The 20,060-nt window shown below is 42.1% G+C and overlaps 1 protein-coding gene across 6 annotated transcripts in view; it reads left to right on the forward strand.

The window, feature by feature from the left end:
• The window catches only part of RAPGEF4 (Rap guanine nucleotide exchange factor 4), a 232,071-nt gene that overhangs the window by 131,260 nt on the left and 80,751 nt on the right, over positions 1–20,060 (forward strand). For 5 of the 6 annotated variants that reach the window (XM_065931769.1, XM_065931772.1, XM_065931771.1 and 2 more), the window contains 4 exons: positions 8,392–8,445; positions 8,761–8,867; positions 12,934–13,055; positions 14,564–14,747. In XM_065931769.1, coding sequence (XP_065787841.1) covers positions 8,392–8,445; positions 8,761–8,867; positions 12,934–13,055; positions 14,564–14,747 — 467 coding nt within the window. The remainder of the gene's footprint in view (positions 1–8,391; positions 8,446–8,760; positions 8,868–12,933; positions 13,056–14,563; positions 14,748–20,060) is intronic. The other variant, XM_065931767.1, reaches the window with a different exon arrangement.

The following is a 20,060-nucleotide window of genomic DNA, read 5'->3' on the forward strand; positions in this document are numbered from 1 at the left end:
CAGGCCTCCAGGCATTAGAACCACCTCAATCTAGTGGCCTCCTGGTTTAATTAATTTAACACTGTTTAAGTATTCCTACCTATATATGGCTCCCAATCCAGGCAGACAAGTGTCAGCCATGACTGGATTCTCCTATTTTGCCAGATTTCAGGGTGACAGTTTTCTTGACATGGTCAGTTCTCTGATAAGCCTGAGAGAAGTTGTTGTTTTTACTTGTTCAGCTTTTTCTTGTAACAGCAGAAGTGACAGTTTTTACAGGTTGAAGCTGAAACTGGAAATCTACTAGTCAATTCTGAATTAGGAAAAACTTAACAGCAACAACAACAATCAAAAAACAACAAAACCTGTCGATAGACGCCAAAGAGGTCTCTAGATGAATTTTCCGTGGTTTAACAAATGGGGAACTTACAGAGTTATTTCAGAGTGATGACATTGGTATGAGTCTGATTTACTTCAGTTTTGTCTGGTCAACCAAAAAATGGTACTCATCATAATTATTGTGAGACATACATTTTTAATTTATTTTTAATTGGTCAAAAATTGCTTTACAATTTTGTGTTGGTTTCTGCCATATGACAATTATAGTTCGTCATAATTATATATATCCCTTCCTTCCTGAGCCTCCCTCTCCTCCCCACATCTCCCAACTCCAGGCTCTAGGTCATCAGAGAGCACCAGGCTGGGCTGCAACTTCCCACCAACTATTTTACACATGTGAAAGTGTTCATCGCCCAGTTGTCCCAACTCTCTGTGACCCCATAGAGTGTAGCCTGCTAGGCTCTTCTGTCCATGGGATTCTCCAGGCAAGAATACTGGAGTGGGTAGCTCTTGCCTTCTGCAGGGGATCTTCCCGACTCAGGGATCAAACTCTGATCTCCTGCATTGCAGGCAGATTCTTTACCATCTGAGCTACTAGGGAAGGCTGATTTTACACATGATAGTGTGTATATGTCAATGCAACTTTCTCAGTTTGTCCCATCCTCCCCTTCCCCTACTCTGTCCACAAGTCTGTTCTCTACTAGGCTCATGAGTACTGCTTTTCTAGATTCCATATGTATGCATTAATCTATGACACTTGTTTTTCTCTCTCTGACTTACTTTACTCTATATGAGAGGCTGTAGGTTCATCTGCCTCACTACAACTGACTCAAATTTGCTCCTTTTTATGGCTGAGTAATATTTGATTGTATAAATGTACCACAACTTTTCTATCCATTCATCTGTCAATGGATATCTAGGTTGCTTCCATGTCTTGGCTACTGTAAATATTACTGCAGTGAATATTATGGTACATATCCCTTTTAGAGTTGTGATTTTCTCAGGGTATATGCCCAGTAATGGGATTGCTGGCTCATGTATTTATTCCTAGTTTTGTAAGGAATCTTCATACTGTTTTCCATAATGGCTATTATCATTTACATTCCCATCAACAGAGCAGAAGGGTTCCTTTTTCTCTATGTCCCCTCCAGCTTTTATTATTGTGTGTAGATTTTTTGATGATGGTTGGTCTGACTGGTGTGAGGTGATACCTCATTGTAGTTTTGATTTGCATTTCTCTAATAGTACAGATGATGATTGCAGTCATGAAATTAAAAGATGCTTACTCCTTGGGAGGAAAGTTATGACCAACCTAGATAGCATATTAAAAAGCAGAGACATTACTTTGCCAACAAAGGTCCGTCTAGTCAAGGCTATGGTTTTTCCAGTGGTCATGTATGGATGTGAGAGTTGGATTATGAAGAAAGTTGAGTGCCAAAAAATTGATGCTTTGAACTGTGGTGTTGGAGAAGACTCTTGAGAGTCCCTTGCACTGCAAGGAGATCCAACCAGTCCATCCTAAAGGAGATCAGTCCTGGGTATTCTTTCGAAGGACTGATGCTGAAGCTGAAACTCCGATACTTTGGCCACCTCATGTGAAGAGTTGACTCATTGGAAAAGACCCTGATGCTGGGAGGGATTGGGGGCAGGAGGAGAAGGGGATGACAGAAGATGAGATGGCTGGATGGCATCTCCGACTCGATGGACATGAGTTTGAGTAAACTCCAGGAGTTGGTGATGGACAGGGAGACCTGGTGTGCTGTGATTCATGGGGTCGCAAAGAGCCGGACACAACTGAGCAACTGAACTGAATAGTGAATGTGTTGAGCATCTTTTCATATGTTTATTGGCCATCTGTATGTTTTCTTTGGAGAAAAGTCTGTTTCGGTCTTCTGCCTATTTTTTTATATTTGATTATTTTTCTGATATTGAGCTATATGAGCGTCTTATATATTTTGGAGATTGACCCTTTGTCAGGTGCTTCATTTGCAATTATTTTCTCCCATTCTTATATATTTTGGAGATTGACCCTTTGTCAGGTGCTTCATTTGCAATTATTTTCTCCCATTCTGAGGGTTGTCTTTTCATCTTGTTTATAATTTCCTTTGCTGTGCAAAAGCTTTTAAGTTCTATTAGGTCCCACTTGTTTATTTTTGTTTTTATTTCCATTAAGCTAGGAGGTGGGTCATAGAGTATCTTGCTGCGATTTAGAGACATAGATTTCCAAGACTTCAGTTGTATTTTTCCACAATGCCAAAATAAAGGAATGTAACTCCTAAAAAGCATATCATTTTCACTAAAAACTTAAATATGTTTCTTCCTACTTCCTAAAGATTTTCTCACCTGAACTGAGAAAAGATGAATTTAAAATGCATTTATTCATTGACTCAGATTCTCAATCATTATTTAACTCATAAGAAGTTCTACTTTCCCCCAAAGATGTAGGGCACATTTAGACCAGGTACTTTATCAGAGTCTGTCCTTTAGCCGAGCACATTGCTCTGCACACAATATGCCTTCATTAAATACGTGAATTGGATGTGGGCTTATATGACTTTTTATTACGCTGGGTTGCCAGAGTTCTGCCATGAGCTTTGTGTCCCAATCTACCTTGTTATTCTTATCTCTTGGCTTAAAATGCTGTGCCTTGCAAAAGGCTTCTATGGGCAAATACTGGAGTAAAAAGAATTACACCCTTTGAAAAGGGCCTGAATATGGTTTTTCATGAGGCCTATTACAGTGCCTTATACCTCATTATGATCTACTGGGGAGTTATTGTGCATCTTGTAATAGAGGCTAAATTCGTATTTTCATCACCTGATTAGTATTTCTGAATTGGCTTTGGTGCCAAAAGGAATATTTTCCCTTACTGCCTCTCCTTTTCAGTAGTAATATAAACATAATAAAAAGCAGTAGAATGCATCTCCTCTCCAGAAACAAACAAAAACCAATTACGGTCACTCCTGAGGGAAGTCTTCAGGGGAGAAAGCCAAGAAAAGCAGAGAGAAAGCTGAATACCTCTGCCTTTATCTGTCCTCTCTGCCTAGCTTTTGAGGATCATGTTTTCACAGCCCAATTCAGATTCTTTCATACTCAGGTAGGGAGGAAGAATTTTTGTCCTCAGAATGTGATTGATGTATTAAAACGTATGACATTTAATGGGAGATGGGGTCTGTTTCTTCTAGGGTTCATTTGTGATATACATTTTCTAACTTTAAATCAAACTATAGGGCAGTCCTGGGAACCAGTTCAGGAAGCATCAATGAAGGTCCCCTCTGTGCTGCCCACTGTCCACCTCCATTGCCTGAACCCTGCAGGAAGTGTTGCTGGGAAGATATGGAATAAGAGAGGGTGAGGGAGCTGGAGTGGAACAGGGGGCAGCCCTACACCCACTCTGTGGTCACAGCAAACACCCTCTGGGGGGGTCCTGGGCTGTTTGTCCTCCAAGCAGTACTTTGCCTTCTCCGTGCTCCATTGTGCATCACAAGGAGGCTGACCTCCGCGGGTCCTTGGTTTTGCCTTTAGGGTTGGTTTTCTAGCTTCTATCATCTCAACAAGCTCCTTCTTTCTTCTGTTTAATCATTTATAAAATGAAATTCTTTTCCTTATTTTTCTGGTTTATGGTTGGAGGGAGATTGAATGCAGGACAGTCTTGCACTCGTGTGCCTGGTCCTCTTGGAACAGATGACCCTTGGAGATCCAGCTCCCACCAGACCTCTGACTCTGGCTCTAGTAATGCGTCCTCCTCCTCCTGTCCCCACTCCTGAGGGCTGCCTCCTTGACTAGCATCCAGGTGACTTCCTCGTTGTCTCTTTAGCTTCTTAGCTCTTCCACCACTTGTGAAGCTAGTTCCTAGGGTTAAATTCCCTCCATGGGAATAGACTGCTCTCCGTTTACCTGCTTGGACTTTGACTGCTACCTGTGTTCCTTGTATATTTGTCTCAGCCCTAGAAGGGCAGTTCCTAGATGCCAAATGTTTCATTTTCACAAAGTTGATTTTTAAGAAGTCAGTTCAGACCAAGCATGATACATGATGCTAACATGTCATCTCAGTAGGACGTTGTGAACACTTATTTCTGGAAATACATAAGATTGAGTCTGGTTCCTGACAACCAAGAAGGGTGTAGAAGCATTTTTCTCAGTGAACTTTAATTCAACAGAATATTATCTCTCCCACAGTGTGAGCCATGATGTCTGTAGGAGGAAAGAGCAGGTGGGATGGGTTCCTGCAGTGCAGACACTGGGATAAAACTGACATGGATTCTCCTCCCAGCTCTTCCAGGTGTTGGCTGTGTGAGCTCAGGCCCATTTGCTGCTGGCCTTCGTTCTGTCAGTAAAATATGGGTGTAATAAGAAGATAACCTGTGCAAAAGGCTGACACAGGAAATCCTTGATCTTACTTTTGGGGCTGCTTTTCTTGTTTGGATTCTCACTAATCTCCACATTCCTGCTTCTTTCCCTCTCCTGTTGACCTTCATCATTTTTAAACTGAAATTCCTGTTCTCATTTTGCTAAAGCTCAGCTAAAGTGAGGGCTTCCCAGTGGTATATAATCCACCTGCCAATTCAAGTAGATGTAAGAGACATGGGTTCCATCCCTAGGTCGGGAATATCCCCTGGAGGAGGGCATGGCAGCCCACTCCAGTATTCATCCCTGGAGAATCCTATGGACAGAGGAGCCTGGCGGGCTACAGTCCAAGTAGCCTGCCAGGGGTCACAAGGTCGGAAATGACTGAAGACACTTAGCGTGCACACAAAAGTGAAATTCTCAAAAATAAAAACTTTACTTGAAAGTGAAGGGAAGCCAACAAGGAAACAAGTAAGCACATACAAAAGCAATAAAGTCACAGTCCCTGTGGAAAGGACCCCTGAACAGGCATTGGCAGTGACTTTGTGCCACAGGGACCCAGCCTACCTGTCACAAATGCCCCCTACTTCACAGCCCACAGCTGCTAGGCACCAACATAGTTCTTAGGACCTAGAGGCTTGCCTAACTGAATACAGAGTCCCTTTCAAAAATGAGTTTTTATCTCCCCCCACCACCCAAATAAAATCTGCTTTCATGCTGCATTTGTTCCTTGGAGGTTTCATTCAAATAAAGAGACTGTTCCCCTCTCAAAGCATCTATTCATTTTGTTGCCTCCAAAACTGAAATCTCTGAACCAGGGAAGGTTCTGAGAATGCTGCCTTTCAACAGATTAAACAGCCTCTTGGTCCTGGAACTGGCACTAGGATTAGCTTGCTGAAAGAGAATCTTGTGTATGTTTTGCCCCGTTAGAAGTTGCAAATCAAAGGAACAATATTGGTTGAAGTCTGATGTTTCCCCAGCTTTGGTAGTAGTTTCTTTTCAGAGTTCCAGGAAAGCAAAAAGGAAACTGTCCAACCAGATAGACTACCTAGGGACTACTTGCTAGCATTTTGTTTAAATGTAGTCATTTCTATAGAAACAAAAGGATGCAGTCTTCAAATAATGTTTCACAGTGCCTGCCAAAGAATAAATACTCATCATTAACTCTCGAGCATGGGCATCATCCTGACCTCTGGCTCAGCCAGCCTCTCAAAGACCACTGCAAAGGAAAATAGATTTTTTTTCCCCCATAGAAAAGAAACTTAGCCTACACCTGTCTACTCTAGACCACATATACCTGCACTTCTCTTTCAGGACAGGAAGAAGAAATGGGTTTCTGCTATTATTTTCAAGGAGAACCAGAGGCTTCTACAGTTTGGGTTTATAACCAGGCACATATAACCTAGTCATACAAACCAACCTATGTAACGTAAAGTGACGAGAGACATGAATACTGGAAACTCACGGCTCAGAAATAGTCAAGAGTTTTGATTGCACACATTTCCAGGGCCCTCATACATGCTGGCCTCCACTTTTGAACATGTTTCCAGGTGATTTGGCATCACAGAATTCTCTCCTGTCTTTTTTGAAGAGATGGTACAAACATGGGACTCTGAGCTCATGGTCTCTTTCCTATGAAAGGTCTTCCATAAAAGACCGTGGGCTATGTCAGAACAAAGTCGAGCTCTGTTCAAAGCTGCTGTTGAATTGGACCAGATTGACATCCCTTGGTCTATGCTGGTTGCAAACAGAATGCTGCTAAAATACTATAATATTGTTTGACATTTGTGCTCTAGTGATTTCAAGAGGGGGAAAATGTCTACTAGATGCCAGCAAGGTGATGAAAATGTTTAAATTCAGTGCATTTTCATTCTAAACGAATCTTTCTCATCTATGATTTTCTTAAAACGTAGGATTCTTTCCCCTTTTTTTCTTAATTCTAATATTAAAAGCAGCAACTCATCTGAAATTTACTGTTGATAAAAAAAGGTGTATGTTTATACATGCATGACATGAATACGTTTATGTACATATTTAAAATTAACATTGATTTTTATTTTCCCCATTGATTATATTTTTTAATTGGGACAAAGGAAAAACCTACTAATTTATTTTCAATGTAATGGCTTCTATTTGCAAAAAGTAAGGGTCATTAGTGTAAAGTATAATAATCTGTTATTTTTCTTTGGTTGCTGTGACAAATTGCCACAAGCTTAAAAAAACAGAAATGAATAACCTTATGGTACTATAGTTTAGAAGTCTGAAATTAGTCTCTGGGCTAAAATCAGGCCCATTTCTTCTGAAGCCTCTAGAGGAGGCTCATGATCATATGTTGTTTTGCCTTTTCCATGTTCCAGAGGCTGCCCTCGTTCCTTGGCCCTTGACCACCTCTATCATCAGAGCCAGCAAAATCAGGCTGAGTCTGCTCCCACTGTTGTCTCTTGGGTTCTAACTCTTCTGCCTCCCTTGTCCATCTTTTAAGAACCTTACAATTACATTGGACCTACCTAGAAACATCAGGATGTGAACTGTAAAGAACTGTGAAGTTGCTCAGTCATGTCCAACTCTTTACAATCCCATGGACTACCTACCAGGCTCCTCCGTCCATGAAATTCTCCAGGCAAGAGTACTGGAGTAGGTTGCCATTTCCTTCTCCAGGGGATCTTCCCAACCCAGGAATTGAACCCAGGTGTCCCGCATTGCAGGCAGACGCTTTACCGTCTGAGCTACCTTATTTTGATCCTTAACTAAATCACATCCACAGAGTCCCTTTTGCCATGTAATCTAATATATCCATAGGTTCTGAGGATAAGGACATGAACATCTTTGAGGGCTATTATTCTGCCCACAACAATCTCGTACATAAATCTGCTGTGTTCTCTTACCTTTTGGAAGTAGCATAAACAGCATTGTATTGATAGTTCTACCAGTCTTTGACGGAATGTGTCTTTCTCCTCTGTTTGGAAATGCCATTACCAGATATTTCAGAAAAACAGAGCAAAGAAGATTAAGTAGGACTAGAGGACTCACTTGTGTAGCTGTATAGTAAGTCATTTCCCTGGAATTTCAATTCAGCACCTTCATCTGAAGAATGTGGATAATTATAAATGCTTCCTCTAAATCCTAGAGCTATTCTGATAGTCACAGAATCCTGAAAACTTCGTATACCATTTTGCAAATGCAAGAGACGGTAGCCTAGCTGCTCCAGTGGGTTCAAGGAATGTGAGTGTGTTAAACCATCAAGAAGCATCATTTAAAAATTAAAACTTTCTAAAACTACAGATTGCAGGAAAAGAATCTTAACTACATGAGAGAGGATGAAATCACTCATTTCCATTCTTAAACAATCCTTTCTCCCTATCCTCTGAGATAGATCATTTTAATCTCTTTTCATGTTTATCTTGTTTTGCTTTTTATTCTGCCCTGATGTTTGTTATGCTTTGAGTAGATATTGATTCCCTTCTCATTAAGCCTACAAACATCTAATCATTCCTGTTTGGTTTTTTCATTTTTAATAATTTATATTTAAATTTTGGCAAATAGAGTGGTCTAACCTTGCCCTTTGAATGCCTGTGCATTCAAGTTCTTTAGGCAGATTTTATCTCTTGTTTTTTTAATTCTATTTTGAGTTTTATAAAAATAGATGTTTCTTATTATCCCCAACCCATAATTTTCTTTAGTGAACTTTTGTTTAATTTTCTTTTGCTTTAACATTTTATTTTTCAGACACCTCTCATTGAACCTCACGTTCCTCTTCGTCCTGCTAACACCATTACCAAGGTAATGGGATGTAGGTGGGTTGATGAGCCATCAGAGCTAGTTTCTTAAGTAACTATGAGAAGTGGTCCATATGTCAGAGCAGCACATCAGGAAACTGCAAATACACTTTCTAGAAACAATACATATCAGTGTGTCTCAGTTCTCAGTATAAAACAGTGACCTATCACACAAGTGAGCAATGTATATGTATGAATGAATTGTATTTTTCAAGCACAGAATCATATTGAAAAGTGATTTAAAGATTTATCTGGTTTGTTTTCCATCTATAATCTCTCCTTCTTTTTTTCCCCCTCCTCTCACTTGATGAAAATTCAGGTTCCTTCAGAGAAGATCCTCAGGGCTGGAAAAATTTTACGAAACGCCATTCTCTCTCGAGCACCTCACATGATAAGAGATAGAAAATACCACCTAAAGACATACAGGTATGTGTGATATAGATAGTGAAATTACAACAAACGTGTTTCCCTGTTTTCCATCTACAGGTCGCATGTTTTATAATCCTCTGGGTTCTAGAATTTCTGAGCTTGCCTTGGATCCTCACTTAACTCTAATTAACCTTAATATTCCCAGGAATTACTCCTAAACTAATTTGCTTAGACATTGGTTTAAGTGTGATGAACAAAGAAAAGAAAACCTTTATTTCTGTTTGCCAGTATATTTTAGGAAAACTACTAGATTTAGATGAGATTCAACTAACATTTACTGAGTGTTCATTTATACTTGAAGCCCTGAACAAGAAAGACCACTCTCCATACATTATCTCATTTCATCCTCATCACAACCTATAAGGCCACTTTTCAGATGATAAATCTGAGACTCAGAGAGATTAAATAGTTTTCCTTGATCAAGTCACAAATCTAGTGAGTGGCAGAACCAGGATTTAAACCTAGGTTGATTGACTTCTAAGTTTCTTTCATTCATTCTACACATTTGTTAAGTACCTACTGGGCATCAAGCATTACTGTGTTTCAAACCCTAAGGATACAAGAGGGGAAAAAATATAAAGTGCCCTTTACATAATTTACTTTCTAATGTAGGATTCCATTGTAGTATAAATATAGTAAGATATTCAGCTCTTTCACACCTCTAATCATACAGAATAACGACTCATTATGGCTGCCACTGGAGTTAAGAAATGATAAAGACTGGGGCCATGTGATTTAGTTGACCTTCTGAGATGATTGAACCATAGTGGGTCAATGAAGGATTCATGTCTCATCTTTAACTTTTGATTTTATCAATTCAAAAAGGCTTCAGGAACTAGAATGGCCTGTTTATGGTACATAAGCCTTCACTCTCTCTCCCTGCACCTATGATTCAGACTCATGGTCTTCTTTCAGCAATCGTCTGGCCCTCTTTCTCATTTAGCCTAGACATGATCTCAGAACCCATTAGACTTAGCATGAGTCAAAAACCTATTTGATTCACATGAACCAAATTCATAAGACAGTGAAAAGCTAGAATACAAATTTTAAAGTTACCACAAAGGATATATATCTTTCTAGCAATTGTCAACTATGATAGAACCTATAAAATTATTTCTGACTCACCCTACCTGAATGTTCAAGTATATTGCCTCAAAATCCAGTCTCTTCCCAAGGAAAACTGGAAATGCATGGCAAATTCTTCCTCTTAGGATCACTTTTTCTGCTTTCCATGCAAACTAACACTCTTCTACTTGCATTTGTCATGAATATGTTTATAAGATCAAAACCATTTGTTACATTTATTTTTTTTTAATTTGTTGGCAGCGCTGCAGGGCATGTAGCATCTTAGTTCCTCACGCACCCCCACTGCATTGGAAGCACAGAGTCTTCCACACTGGACCACTATGGAAAGCCCTATTTGCTGCATTTAGAATGGCCTCTTCTTAATAGAACTCTGGAATTCTATTTGATGGGATTTGAGAAACACTTTAATCAGTAGCATGTTCCTCTTAGGACATGTTCCGTCTTTAAGGACAGATTGCTCCTCTTCCCCTTATAATATGGATATTTACCAGCTACTATTTTGGATGATTACATTTGAAAGCCTTTTCCTTCAACTCTGGAAGTTCATCCTTTTTTTTTTTTTTTTTTTTTTTTTTATGTCTATAGTTCCTATACACTGCTATAATTCTGAGGGAAGTATAGGTTAAAACATCTGCCTATGGCCTCAGGGAGAGAGTTCAACCTCTTTAACTAATCAAGTGACTCTCAAAGTCTCATACAGCTGAAAGACCTTTTACTTTTTAATCTTTTTTCCTTAATTTAAAATGTGATTATGCTTTCCCAAGTGTTGACTTGCGCTAGGGAAATTCCATTCAAGATGTCATCTTTGGTGACAGATACTGGAAACTAGAAGTCAGAAACCATAATCTCTTTCTTGCTCCATAGTAGTAAGATTTTAAACCCCTGAAACATAGGTGTTAAGTCTATTCCACACCCTATGACACAAATTAATGATCTGTTGATAATGACCCATGAGGCATGATTTCTTTTTCCTGCAGGACATGTTGAGTGCCTGGTCCCAAACCTTGGTTCCAGTTTCATCGCCTCCCCCACTCCTGCTTCTCCCCACTTCTATCGTTACGGCAGCATTAGGGGTCCAAGTCTCCCCAGATGCAGTGTCATCCCCAGTGATCACCACACCAGAGGTCAGCTGTGAATCTTAAAGTAACTAAATATCATTAATAGAGAGGAAACCCATGATTCCATCAGCTACAAGTGGCACAACTGTATGTCTTTGTTCTGTGTTCTGACTACAAGATCCTTATACCCTGTCCCAGGGCTCCAAAGTCCTGGGATCATCTCAGTTCCATGTGCTCTTTTTTAGTAAAAGTAATCATTGACTTAAAGGCCACGTTAAATTGATTTTTTATACTTTTACATGACTTTTCCCGTTAATAAATTCTCAAATTAGAAGAGGAACATGACAGATCATACATTTGGTTCAGGATGAAGAGTAACTAGGTGCCTCTTTGCCCACTGAAGCTCTAATGTGTAATAGTCTGTAATCAGAGCAGTCCTGGAAACCTGATAGCCTTCTCAGGACATCTTCCTTGTGTGGTGGGTCAGATCCAAATCAGAACATCCCAGGATCTCTGATAGATTTCAGAGTTCCTAGAATCTTAGAAACGGACATGGCCTTCAAGGCCATCTTTTCCTCCTCTTTTCTTTTATAGATGAAAAAAATTAAGAACCAGAAATTTGAAACGATATAGTCAGAGTCATGCAGCTAATACATAGCAGACCTGGTGCTGGATCTCATGACTCCTCCTGGGCTACGCTTTTCCTAGAATGGACCAGCACCAGGAATCCCCTCGGGTTCAACTAGAGAGGAACTCCCTGGGCTGGAACCAGCCTCAGTGCCTCAAAGATAGTGGCATCCTCAGCCCAGGAGGTGAGGCCACCAGTGACCTCGACCCAGCTGTAGGCAGCCAGCTGCTTGTAACTCCCTGCTTGTTCCTCTGTCCCATAGGGTTCCTCCCTCAGACTACATCATCCCATTTCCTCCACTGAATAGTCATGCCACAAACACTTCTCTCCCCACAGAAGCTTTCCTAACATGTGTGTATGTGTGTGGTTCTGTGTTTCCTAACTAATGCACATGTTAATAGTTTGCCCATCCAGACCACCTTACCCCCGAGGGGCATCACAGTGATGAGTATGTGCCTGTACAGAAAGCATTTGGAGCTCTTCAGATGACAGGCTCTGTCGAAGTGCTGATGTTCATTACATTGAACTTTTTTTCAAAGAGATTTGCATTACTAATTGCTTGTTTCTCCCAACACCCCTCTGAGGAAGCTCAGTAGTATTACTTGAAAATAGAAAGTGGTATATAATTTTGCACTTATCCAGAACCTGTCACATGGTACCTCCTAGGGCTTCACAAACCTTAACTCATTCCTCACAAAGCTCAGGGGAAAGAAGTCAGAATTATGCTTTGCCTTCATTTGACTTCCCTGGTAGTTCAGATGCTAAAGAATTTGCCTGTAATGCAGGAGACCCAAGTTCGATCCCTGCGTCGGGACTATCCCCTGGAGGAGGGCATGACTACCCACTCCAGTATTCTTCCCTGGAGAATTCCATCGTCAGAGAAGCCTGGCAAGGTACAGCTCATAGGGTCAGAAAGAGTTAGACACGGCAGAGAAACTAACACTTCATTTGACCGTGAAATTTTCTGGGACCAGCTTAAGAGTTTCTGGCCCTGGGATTCAGTTGCCAGATCACGCTTCTTGCCTCACAGCCCTTCTGCCTCCCTGGGGCTGCAACTTATGATGGTCTTCCGATGTTTAGCCAGCCTTGCCTAGAAGGTCGCCTGTGAGTTGAGTGGTCTTATTGGTTTGTACAATAGTTTGAGAACCTGTGGCCATATCATGCGGTGCTTCGTTTGCCAAAGGGTAGAAGGGCACCAGGCCCTTCAGGAGGAGCTCCTCTCAGAAGCCATCTCCCATCCTTCATCTGCAAGTGGGTGACCTCCCCTCCTTTGTGCCCCACCCCTCTTCAGACAATGCTGTGTGGGGACCGAGCTGGTGGACTGGATGCTGCAGCAGACTCCATGTGTTCACTCCCGAACGCAGGCTGTGGGCATGTGGCAAGTCCTGGTAGAAGACAGCGTTCTCAACCACGGTAAGATGACATGTGGTCCCTGGAAAACACGCAAGAAATGCTAAGCGTGTTTCCCTGGGTTGGTTGTGGCTGAACTCCCACATGGGCCAGAAAGAATTATGATCTCTTTAGGGACCCACAGAGCTGGCGTCTTCATTTAGCAATACAAATGCAGCGAGTGGATGCCGTTGATTGCAGTGTTCCACCATTGTACCTTCCTAACTTGGGAGAATGTATGAAGGGAAAATGAAATTGCAACCCGAGTGCATCAGTTCCAATTATGTTTATTAGTTTGCATTCACGGTTCATTGATAGCGTGATTATACTCTGAGTATCGCACAGCAATCCTGATGCAGCGGCCAAATGAGAGCAATGAAGTGTGTGGCCAGGCTGATGACATGAAAGAGAGTAATGAATTCAGAACCTGCGTTTTCTGGGAGAGTCAATTTGTGTACCCACACAATGACCATATGTAAAATCATGCGTGCTCTCCGGTTGTAGCCCCTGATATCTAAGGAGAGTAACTATTCAGGACAGGAGTAGGACTATGGTTTAACTCCTCATGCCATTTGTTTAAAGATCACTTTTCCAAACAGACAGACTACTAAAATCTTTCCTTTAATACCTGGGAATGTAATGATGGTCTTGCCAGTGTTTCACAGACTTTACTGTGTATACAGATCACCTGGAACTCTTGTTAAAATGCAGACTCTGATTCAGAGAGTCTGCATTTCCAACAAGCTCCCAGATGATGCTGATTTTTTTGAGCAGCAAGGATCTACCACTTCTTATCTTTGGATGGTGTTGATGCTCCCCCCTGAAAAGGGGCTTAAAACTTTAAGACACATAGATGACAGATTACAAACCAAGTTCATGACTGTCTTTCAGAGATCTAAATCTTCTGGTTTAAAGGGAATATAATTTTTAAAAAAGACTCTTTAAAACTTAAACTAGAAGGAAATTATTGTTAGATACTAGGGGTATATGACCTAGATGGTTGGTCTTGTCAGCTTTGCTCAGGCAATTTTACTTTAATTTTTAAAGTGCAGACAAGACATGGTTATAAACAGCACATATAAAAAGGAAAAAAATCAATTCTGCTGCTGATAAAGTCAGGTTTTTTTAAGTCTGTGCTTTGACAAAACCACTATAGAGCACGATCTGGCAGTTGGCCATTTTCCTCTTTGGGATGTATAACCCACACGCTAGAAAATGTCATCAAGGCAATTTCACTGGTCAGAGGGCTCATCTCAGGGAAGCTGGCAGGTTCTCATAGGAGAGTCCCAGGGCAGCTCAGGAGATGGGCGGGTCAGGGAGAGCTGTGAGGTGCATGACTGCCGCCGGGAGGTCCCGTCTTCCAGCTGCGCCGCCCTGGGCGAGGCCACGGGAAAAGGGTGAGGAGTCCCAACGCCTTGCTGCCACTTGGCTGTCTTGCCATTCACTCATTGGACACCATCCATTCGTTTCTGGCAAACGGGCTGTGAGGCAGAGGTGCCCGCAGCTGACGCTTGCCCCCATGTTTCCCGTAGTGGATCAGGAGCATCACTTCCAAGACAAATATTTATTTTATCGATTTCTGGATGATGAGCACGAGGACGCCCCTTTGCCTACGGAGGAGGAGAAGAAGGAGTGTGATGAAGAGCTGCAGGACACCTTGCTGCTGCTGTCGCAGATGGGCCCGGACGCCCACATGAGGATGGTCCTTCGCAAACCGTGAGTGAGAGCCCTTAGTTGCTCGTTGGGGCCGCCCTGTGCGAGGCATGCACCTGTGCGCAGGGAAACGAGGCTGACTTCTAAAGTCCTGACCTGACTTCACCCAGCGCCAAAGGAGAGATTACAAAGGGGCGATGCAGCAGGGTTTACCTCCTGTCATTTTCTTCTATGTTTGAGCCAGATAGTTCCATTTCCCTTATGGCATGAGTTAAAACTCTAGAGACTTTTAGCAATTGGCTCAGGATGTCAAGACGGAGTCCACGTATTAAACAACCTTTGGTCCATGACAAACAGAAACTGCTCTGCCTCTGTGCCAGACTGTGGCAGCCCCCTTCTCTCTAATGCAGTAGGACAGAGGATGTCAGGACTGTAGACTTCATGCCGGTTCTCCTATGCCACATTCATTCATTCAGCACATTCTTTTGCCCCATGCAGAGCCTTCTCTCCTTAGCTTGAAGACACATTCTTTTTTAAAAAGTGAAGTAAAAAAAATAATAATAAATTAAAAATAAATAAATAAAAAGTGAAGTACACTTGGTTTACAATATTGTGTTAGTTTCTGGCATACAACAAAGTGATTCAGTTCTATATATTTTTTCAGATTTTTTCATTATAGGTTATTGCAAGATATTGGCTATAGTTCCCTGTGCTATATAGTTAATTCTTGTTGTTTATCTATTTTATGTATAGCAGTTTCCATCTATTAATCCCAAACTCCTCATTTATCCTCTCCCCTCCCTTTCCCCTTTGGTAATCATAAGTTTGCTTTCTATGTCTGTGAGTCTTTCTGTTTTATATATAGATTCATTTGTATTACTTTTTAGATTCAACATATAAGTGACACCATATAACATTTGTCTTTGCCCGCCTTACTTCGCTTAGTATGAAAATCTCTAGGTCCATCTATGTTGCTGCAAATGACATTATTTCATTCTTTTTATGGCTGACTAATAGTCCATTGTATCAATATATATGTACCACCTCTTTATCCATTTATCTGTTGATGGGCATTTAGGTTGCCTCCATGTCTTGGCTATTGTAAATAGTGCTGCAATGAACATAGGGGTGTATGAATCTTTTAGAATCAGGGTTTTCATCTTAAAGACACAAGAGGACGCCACTGCTCTGTTAACTCTTCAGGGCCTCCATTCGTCCAGTGAGGTGCTCTTTCCCATCCAGCTCAGTTTAAGCCTACCTGACCATCAGTAGCAACCTCCTCGCTAAAGTTGAGGACCCTCAAGTGTTTAATCAGATCAATCCAGAAGGACTCTGTTGAGCCCTTCCTCTGTTTCAGTCAGTCAGTCAGTTCAGTTGCTCAGTCGTGTCTGACTCTTCGTGACCCTATGAGCTGTAGCATACCAGGCTTCCCTTTCTGTCACCAACTCCTGGAGCTTGCTCAAACTCGGGTCCATCGAGTCAGTGATGCCATCCAACCATCTCATCCTCTGTCGTCCCCTTCTCCTCCTGCCTTCAATCTTTCCCAGCATCAGGGTCTTTTCCAATGAGTCAGTTCTACGCATCATGTGGCCAAAGTATTGGGGCTTCAGCATCAGTCCTTCCAATGAATATTCAGGGTTGACTTCCTTTAGAATGGACTGGCTGGATCTCCTTGCAATCCAAGGGACTCTCAAGAGTCTTCTCCAACACTGCAGTTCAAAAGCATCAGTTCTTCGGGGCTCAGCTGTTTGGGGCACTCCACTATCCCTGTGGGGCATACGAAGAAGCATGTGCCTCAGCTCTAGCCTCAGGGAAACCTTCTCACTAAAGGGTGACTTGGCACATGGTCCTGCAACCACTGCACACAGGGCTTATGTTTTTCTGCTGGAAATGAAATCCCACTCCACCCGGCAACTGGTGCCAGCCAGCTGTGGGTGTCGACTCTGAGTCACCGGCTTGGCCAACCTCCATTTGTCAGTGGGTCTCAACAGAAGCATTGCACTTTAGCACATCTCCCGTGTCCCTCAGACCAGCTTCCTGGTGTGGGCCCCACCTCCCAGCAGCCTCTCACTGCACCCTTCCCTTTCCCCAGGACTCTTCCCTTTCCCTTGCCCTTACTCTGCGCTGCAAGGAGGCTCTTCAGCATAGCTCATTTTTTGCCACAACTTTCTCTTAATCCCATACCATGTGTTTCAGAGGCCTTCCCTCTATTCAGTTAGCATCATCATCCTTAACTCCACAACCATGGTTCTCAGTTCCTTTAGCTTCAATACCCTTTCTTCAAACAAAAATTTTGCTGGAAAATCCAAAATTACCAAACAGAAAAGCCAGAGCTTCACTGATCTCATCATGAGTTGTACTCAAGAAACCTGCTGAGCAATTTACGTTCTCTGAGCCCTGGAGGACCATGACGGGGGGCAGTGGGGGCGGGGGTGGAGAGACGGGAGAGTCCCCTGGATTTGGGGAACTCAGATGGCGGCCCTCACTCTAAACTGTGTTCTTGCCTCTTAGACCGCTTCTCTCCCCTCTTCCCTACGCTCCCGTGTCTCACTGCCCCTTGTTTACCTCCTCTTCATGTCCTGGCTCTGTCCCTTCTTGCTGTCACCTTCATTCAAGCCCATATCACACCGTGGTTCTCAAACAGATGCAGGCCAGCCCCAAGGGGCAGGCATCAGAAATTGTGGGAGGGGATTTTGATGGCCACACTGCTGGCATTTGCTGGGCAGTGGCAGAACCTGAACACACCCCACTACCTAGAACGCTACAAAATAAGCTGCCCTGCACAAAAAGCCTCTATTGAGAAACATAATTGTAAACTGAGTTTCTTATAGGTGAAGGCATAACTCATTTTACTTCATTCATTTAGTCATTTAACCAATATTTGTTGAACATCTATTTTGTCCTAGGTACTATGTTAGTTGCAAAGGCTGCAGCATTAAAATATTAGAGGGTTGCACCCCCAGCCTGAAGCTTTCTGTCTAGGGCAGGAGCCAGACCATGAACAACTAGTTATGCAATAATCATTTAATAACAGCTGCATTGCATGCTACAAAGGCAAATGTAGTGTATATCAATAGAACATAATCTGAAGAGGGAAATTGAACATGATGTGGAAGTTAGAAAAGGGCATATCCCAAGCTCTTGCCTTACACCAAGCAGACTATCAGCAAACCTTTGCTGAGTGATTGAATGAACAAATGAACATATGTTCCCAGCTCTTATGTTCCCTCAGCTCTCAGTTGCTTCAGGGGAGACAGAAATGCCATTCAACTCACATACATTTTTGAGCATCTGCCAAAGAGGTTTTTTGAAAGTAGTGAAATGGCTCCTGCCTTTGGAGAGTGTGTAATCCAGTGGAATGTGCATATTAAGTCGCTTCAGTTGTGTCTGACTCTGCGACCCCATGGACTGTAGCCCCCCAGGCTCCTCTATCCGTGGGATTCTCCAGACAAGAATACTGGAGTAGGTTGCCCTACACTTCAAGGGATCTTCCTGACCCAGGGATCGAACCCATGTTTCTTGTCTCCAGTATTGGCAGGCAGGGGGTCTTTACCATTAGCGCCACCTGGTGGAAGTTAGGCACTCCCAAATTAGATTTGGATGCCACACTGAGCGCCGGCTGTGTGGAAGGAATACAGCATGCTAGGGATATTCATGCTAATTGCTTGATTCACCCTTCCAAGACCCTGAGAGCTGATGTCATGAGTCTCCCTTATAAAGAGTAGCCTGTATTTCTTTTCCTTCCATACAGCACTAACCCAGAGATCCTTCAGAGAAAGTTACATTACGAAGTTTGAACTTTTCCAGCCCATCTCTGGCTGTAGATTACAGGTTTCACCAGTAACCCAAGATACATCATTTTGGGTGCCCTTAGGATTGTCCCGTCTTTTCAGGCTTTATGAAACTTCAAACATTGGAATTAAACTGCTAGTTCTTCTTGTGACTCAGTACTCTTAGCTTTTATTTCTATGTGAATGACTGTCCCTAAGAGATGGAAGAGTGAAAAAGAAGGAATCTAATTTTATGAGACAGACTTCTGACTCTACACACACACACACACACCATTTTTAATCAGATAATAACCTTTGGAACTTCTACTATACTTTAAGTGGAAAGAAAAGAAGCTGAGTTCATCAGGAATTACTGGTGTCTCTGCTGTCCTTGCAGAGAGCCGCTGAGCCCTTTGCTCCTGGGAACTTGACGGTATATTCACTGGTCCTGGAAATGTTGACTTTTGACTGCCCCAACTGCCAAATCACTAGGAAATGTGGAGGCATGAGCTGCATTGGCTCCCTATTGACCAGGGCGGGAGCCCTCAATATTGTAACTCAGCACAGCTGCATTTTATAATAGTCACCACTGCCAGGGAGGTTGCAGAACTCTGATAATTACTGGGAAAGAAATAACACAATATTCTTTGATGAGAAGATTACTTTAAGAATTTGATTGTATAATGAAGATGTTGCTTTGAAAGGTACTTCCTATTGTTCTGAATCTGAGACTCGCTAGCAAAAAAAAAAAAAAGTGTCACTTGTTTTGACAGGCTACTTAGAAAAATTCTCTGTTTATTACATTAACTGCGGCATTTTAACTGTCAAACTATGAAAGAATGTTCTGTAGTTTAAAAAACAGAATAGAGCTTCAGGGGAAATTTTTTGGCACACTCTTGTTGCTATTGGTATTGAAAAAAAAAAACATATATTCTGAATGCGAAATTAGCTTTTTATGTGGTGGCAGGCAGAGTGACTCACAATGCCTACCAGGCCTCACAGGTGCAGACCTGGGTGGCTTTTGGGGGCAAGTGCTGAACAACAGTGACAGTTTGATGGCGCTGTTGTTGCAGCTTCCAGACAGGGCCAACAAACCTAAAATGAGCTTCTGGAGCTTATTGTTGTGATTTTGCTTTGTTTTTAAGTCTAAAAACAAGAGGTTACCCTGCAGCAAATAGATACAGTAGAGACCCTTACCAGCAGAAACATACATTCTGGCTACCTTTGTGCAAGTACTTTGGAGAGGGACTGTGGGCAAGGAGATGTGGGGTGAGCAGATAAACAGAATGTTATAAGCCTGAGGCCAGCTGGACAAAAAGAGGTTTCAAGGAGACAAAGAAGGTGCTTGCGATACAAGGCTCCCAACATGCTCTTCGGAGTAAAGTGAGACCTAGTTCTCCACTGTTTAGAAACTGTCTATCAGAAAATAGCCTAAGGCCAGGAGGGAAATGAAGTAGATGCCATTTCCCGAATCTAATTCTAGGTCTATCTGAAATTTTGAAATTCCCTAGAAGCCTAGAAGCTTGTCAATTGGGCCTGAGCAGAAGGGCGGAAAATGAAATTATATATATGTATATATATTTGAATTCTATATGTATTTTATAAA

This window comes from Muntiacus reevesi, chromosome 3 (genome assembly GCF_963930625.1).
Source record: "Muntiacus reevesi chromosome 3, mMunRee1.1, whole genome shotgun sequence".
Classification (NCBI taxonomy): Eukaryota; Metazoa; Chordata; class Mammalia; order Artiodactyla; family Cervidae; genus Muntiacus; species Muntiacus reevesi.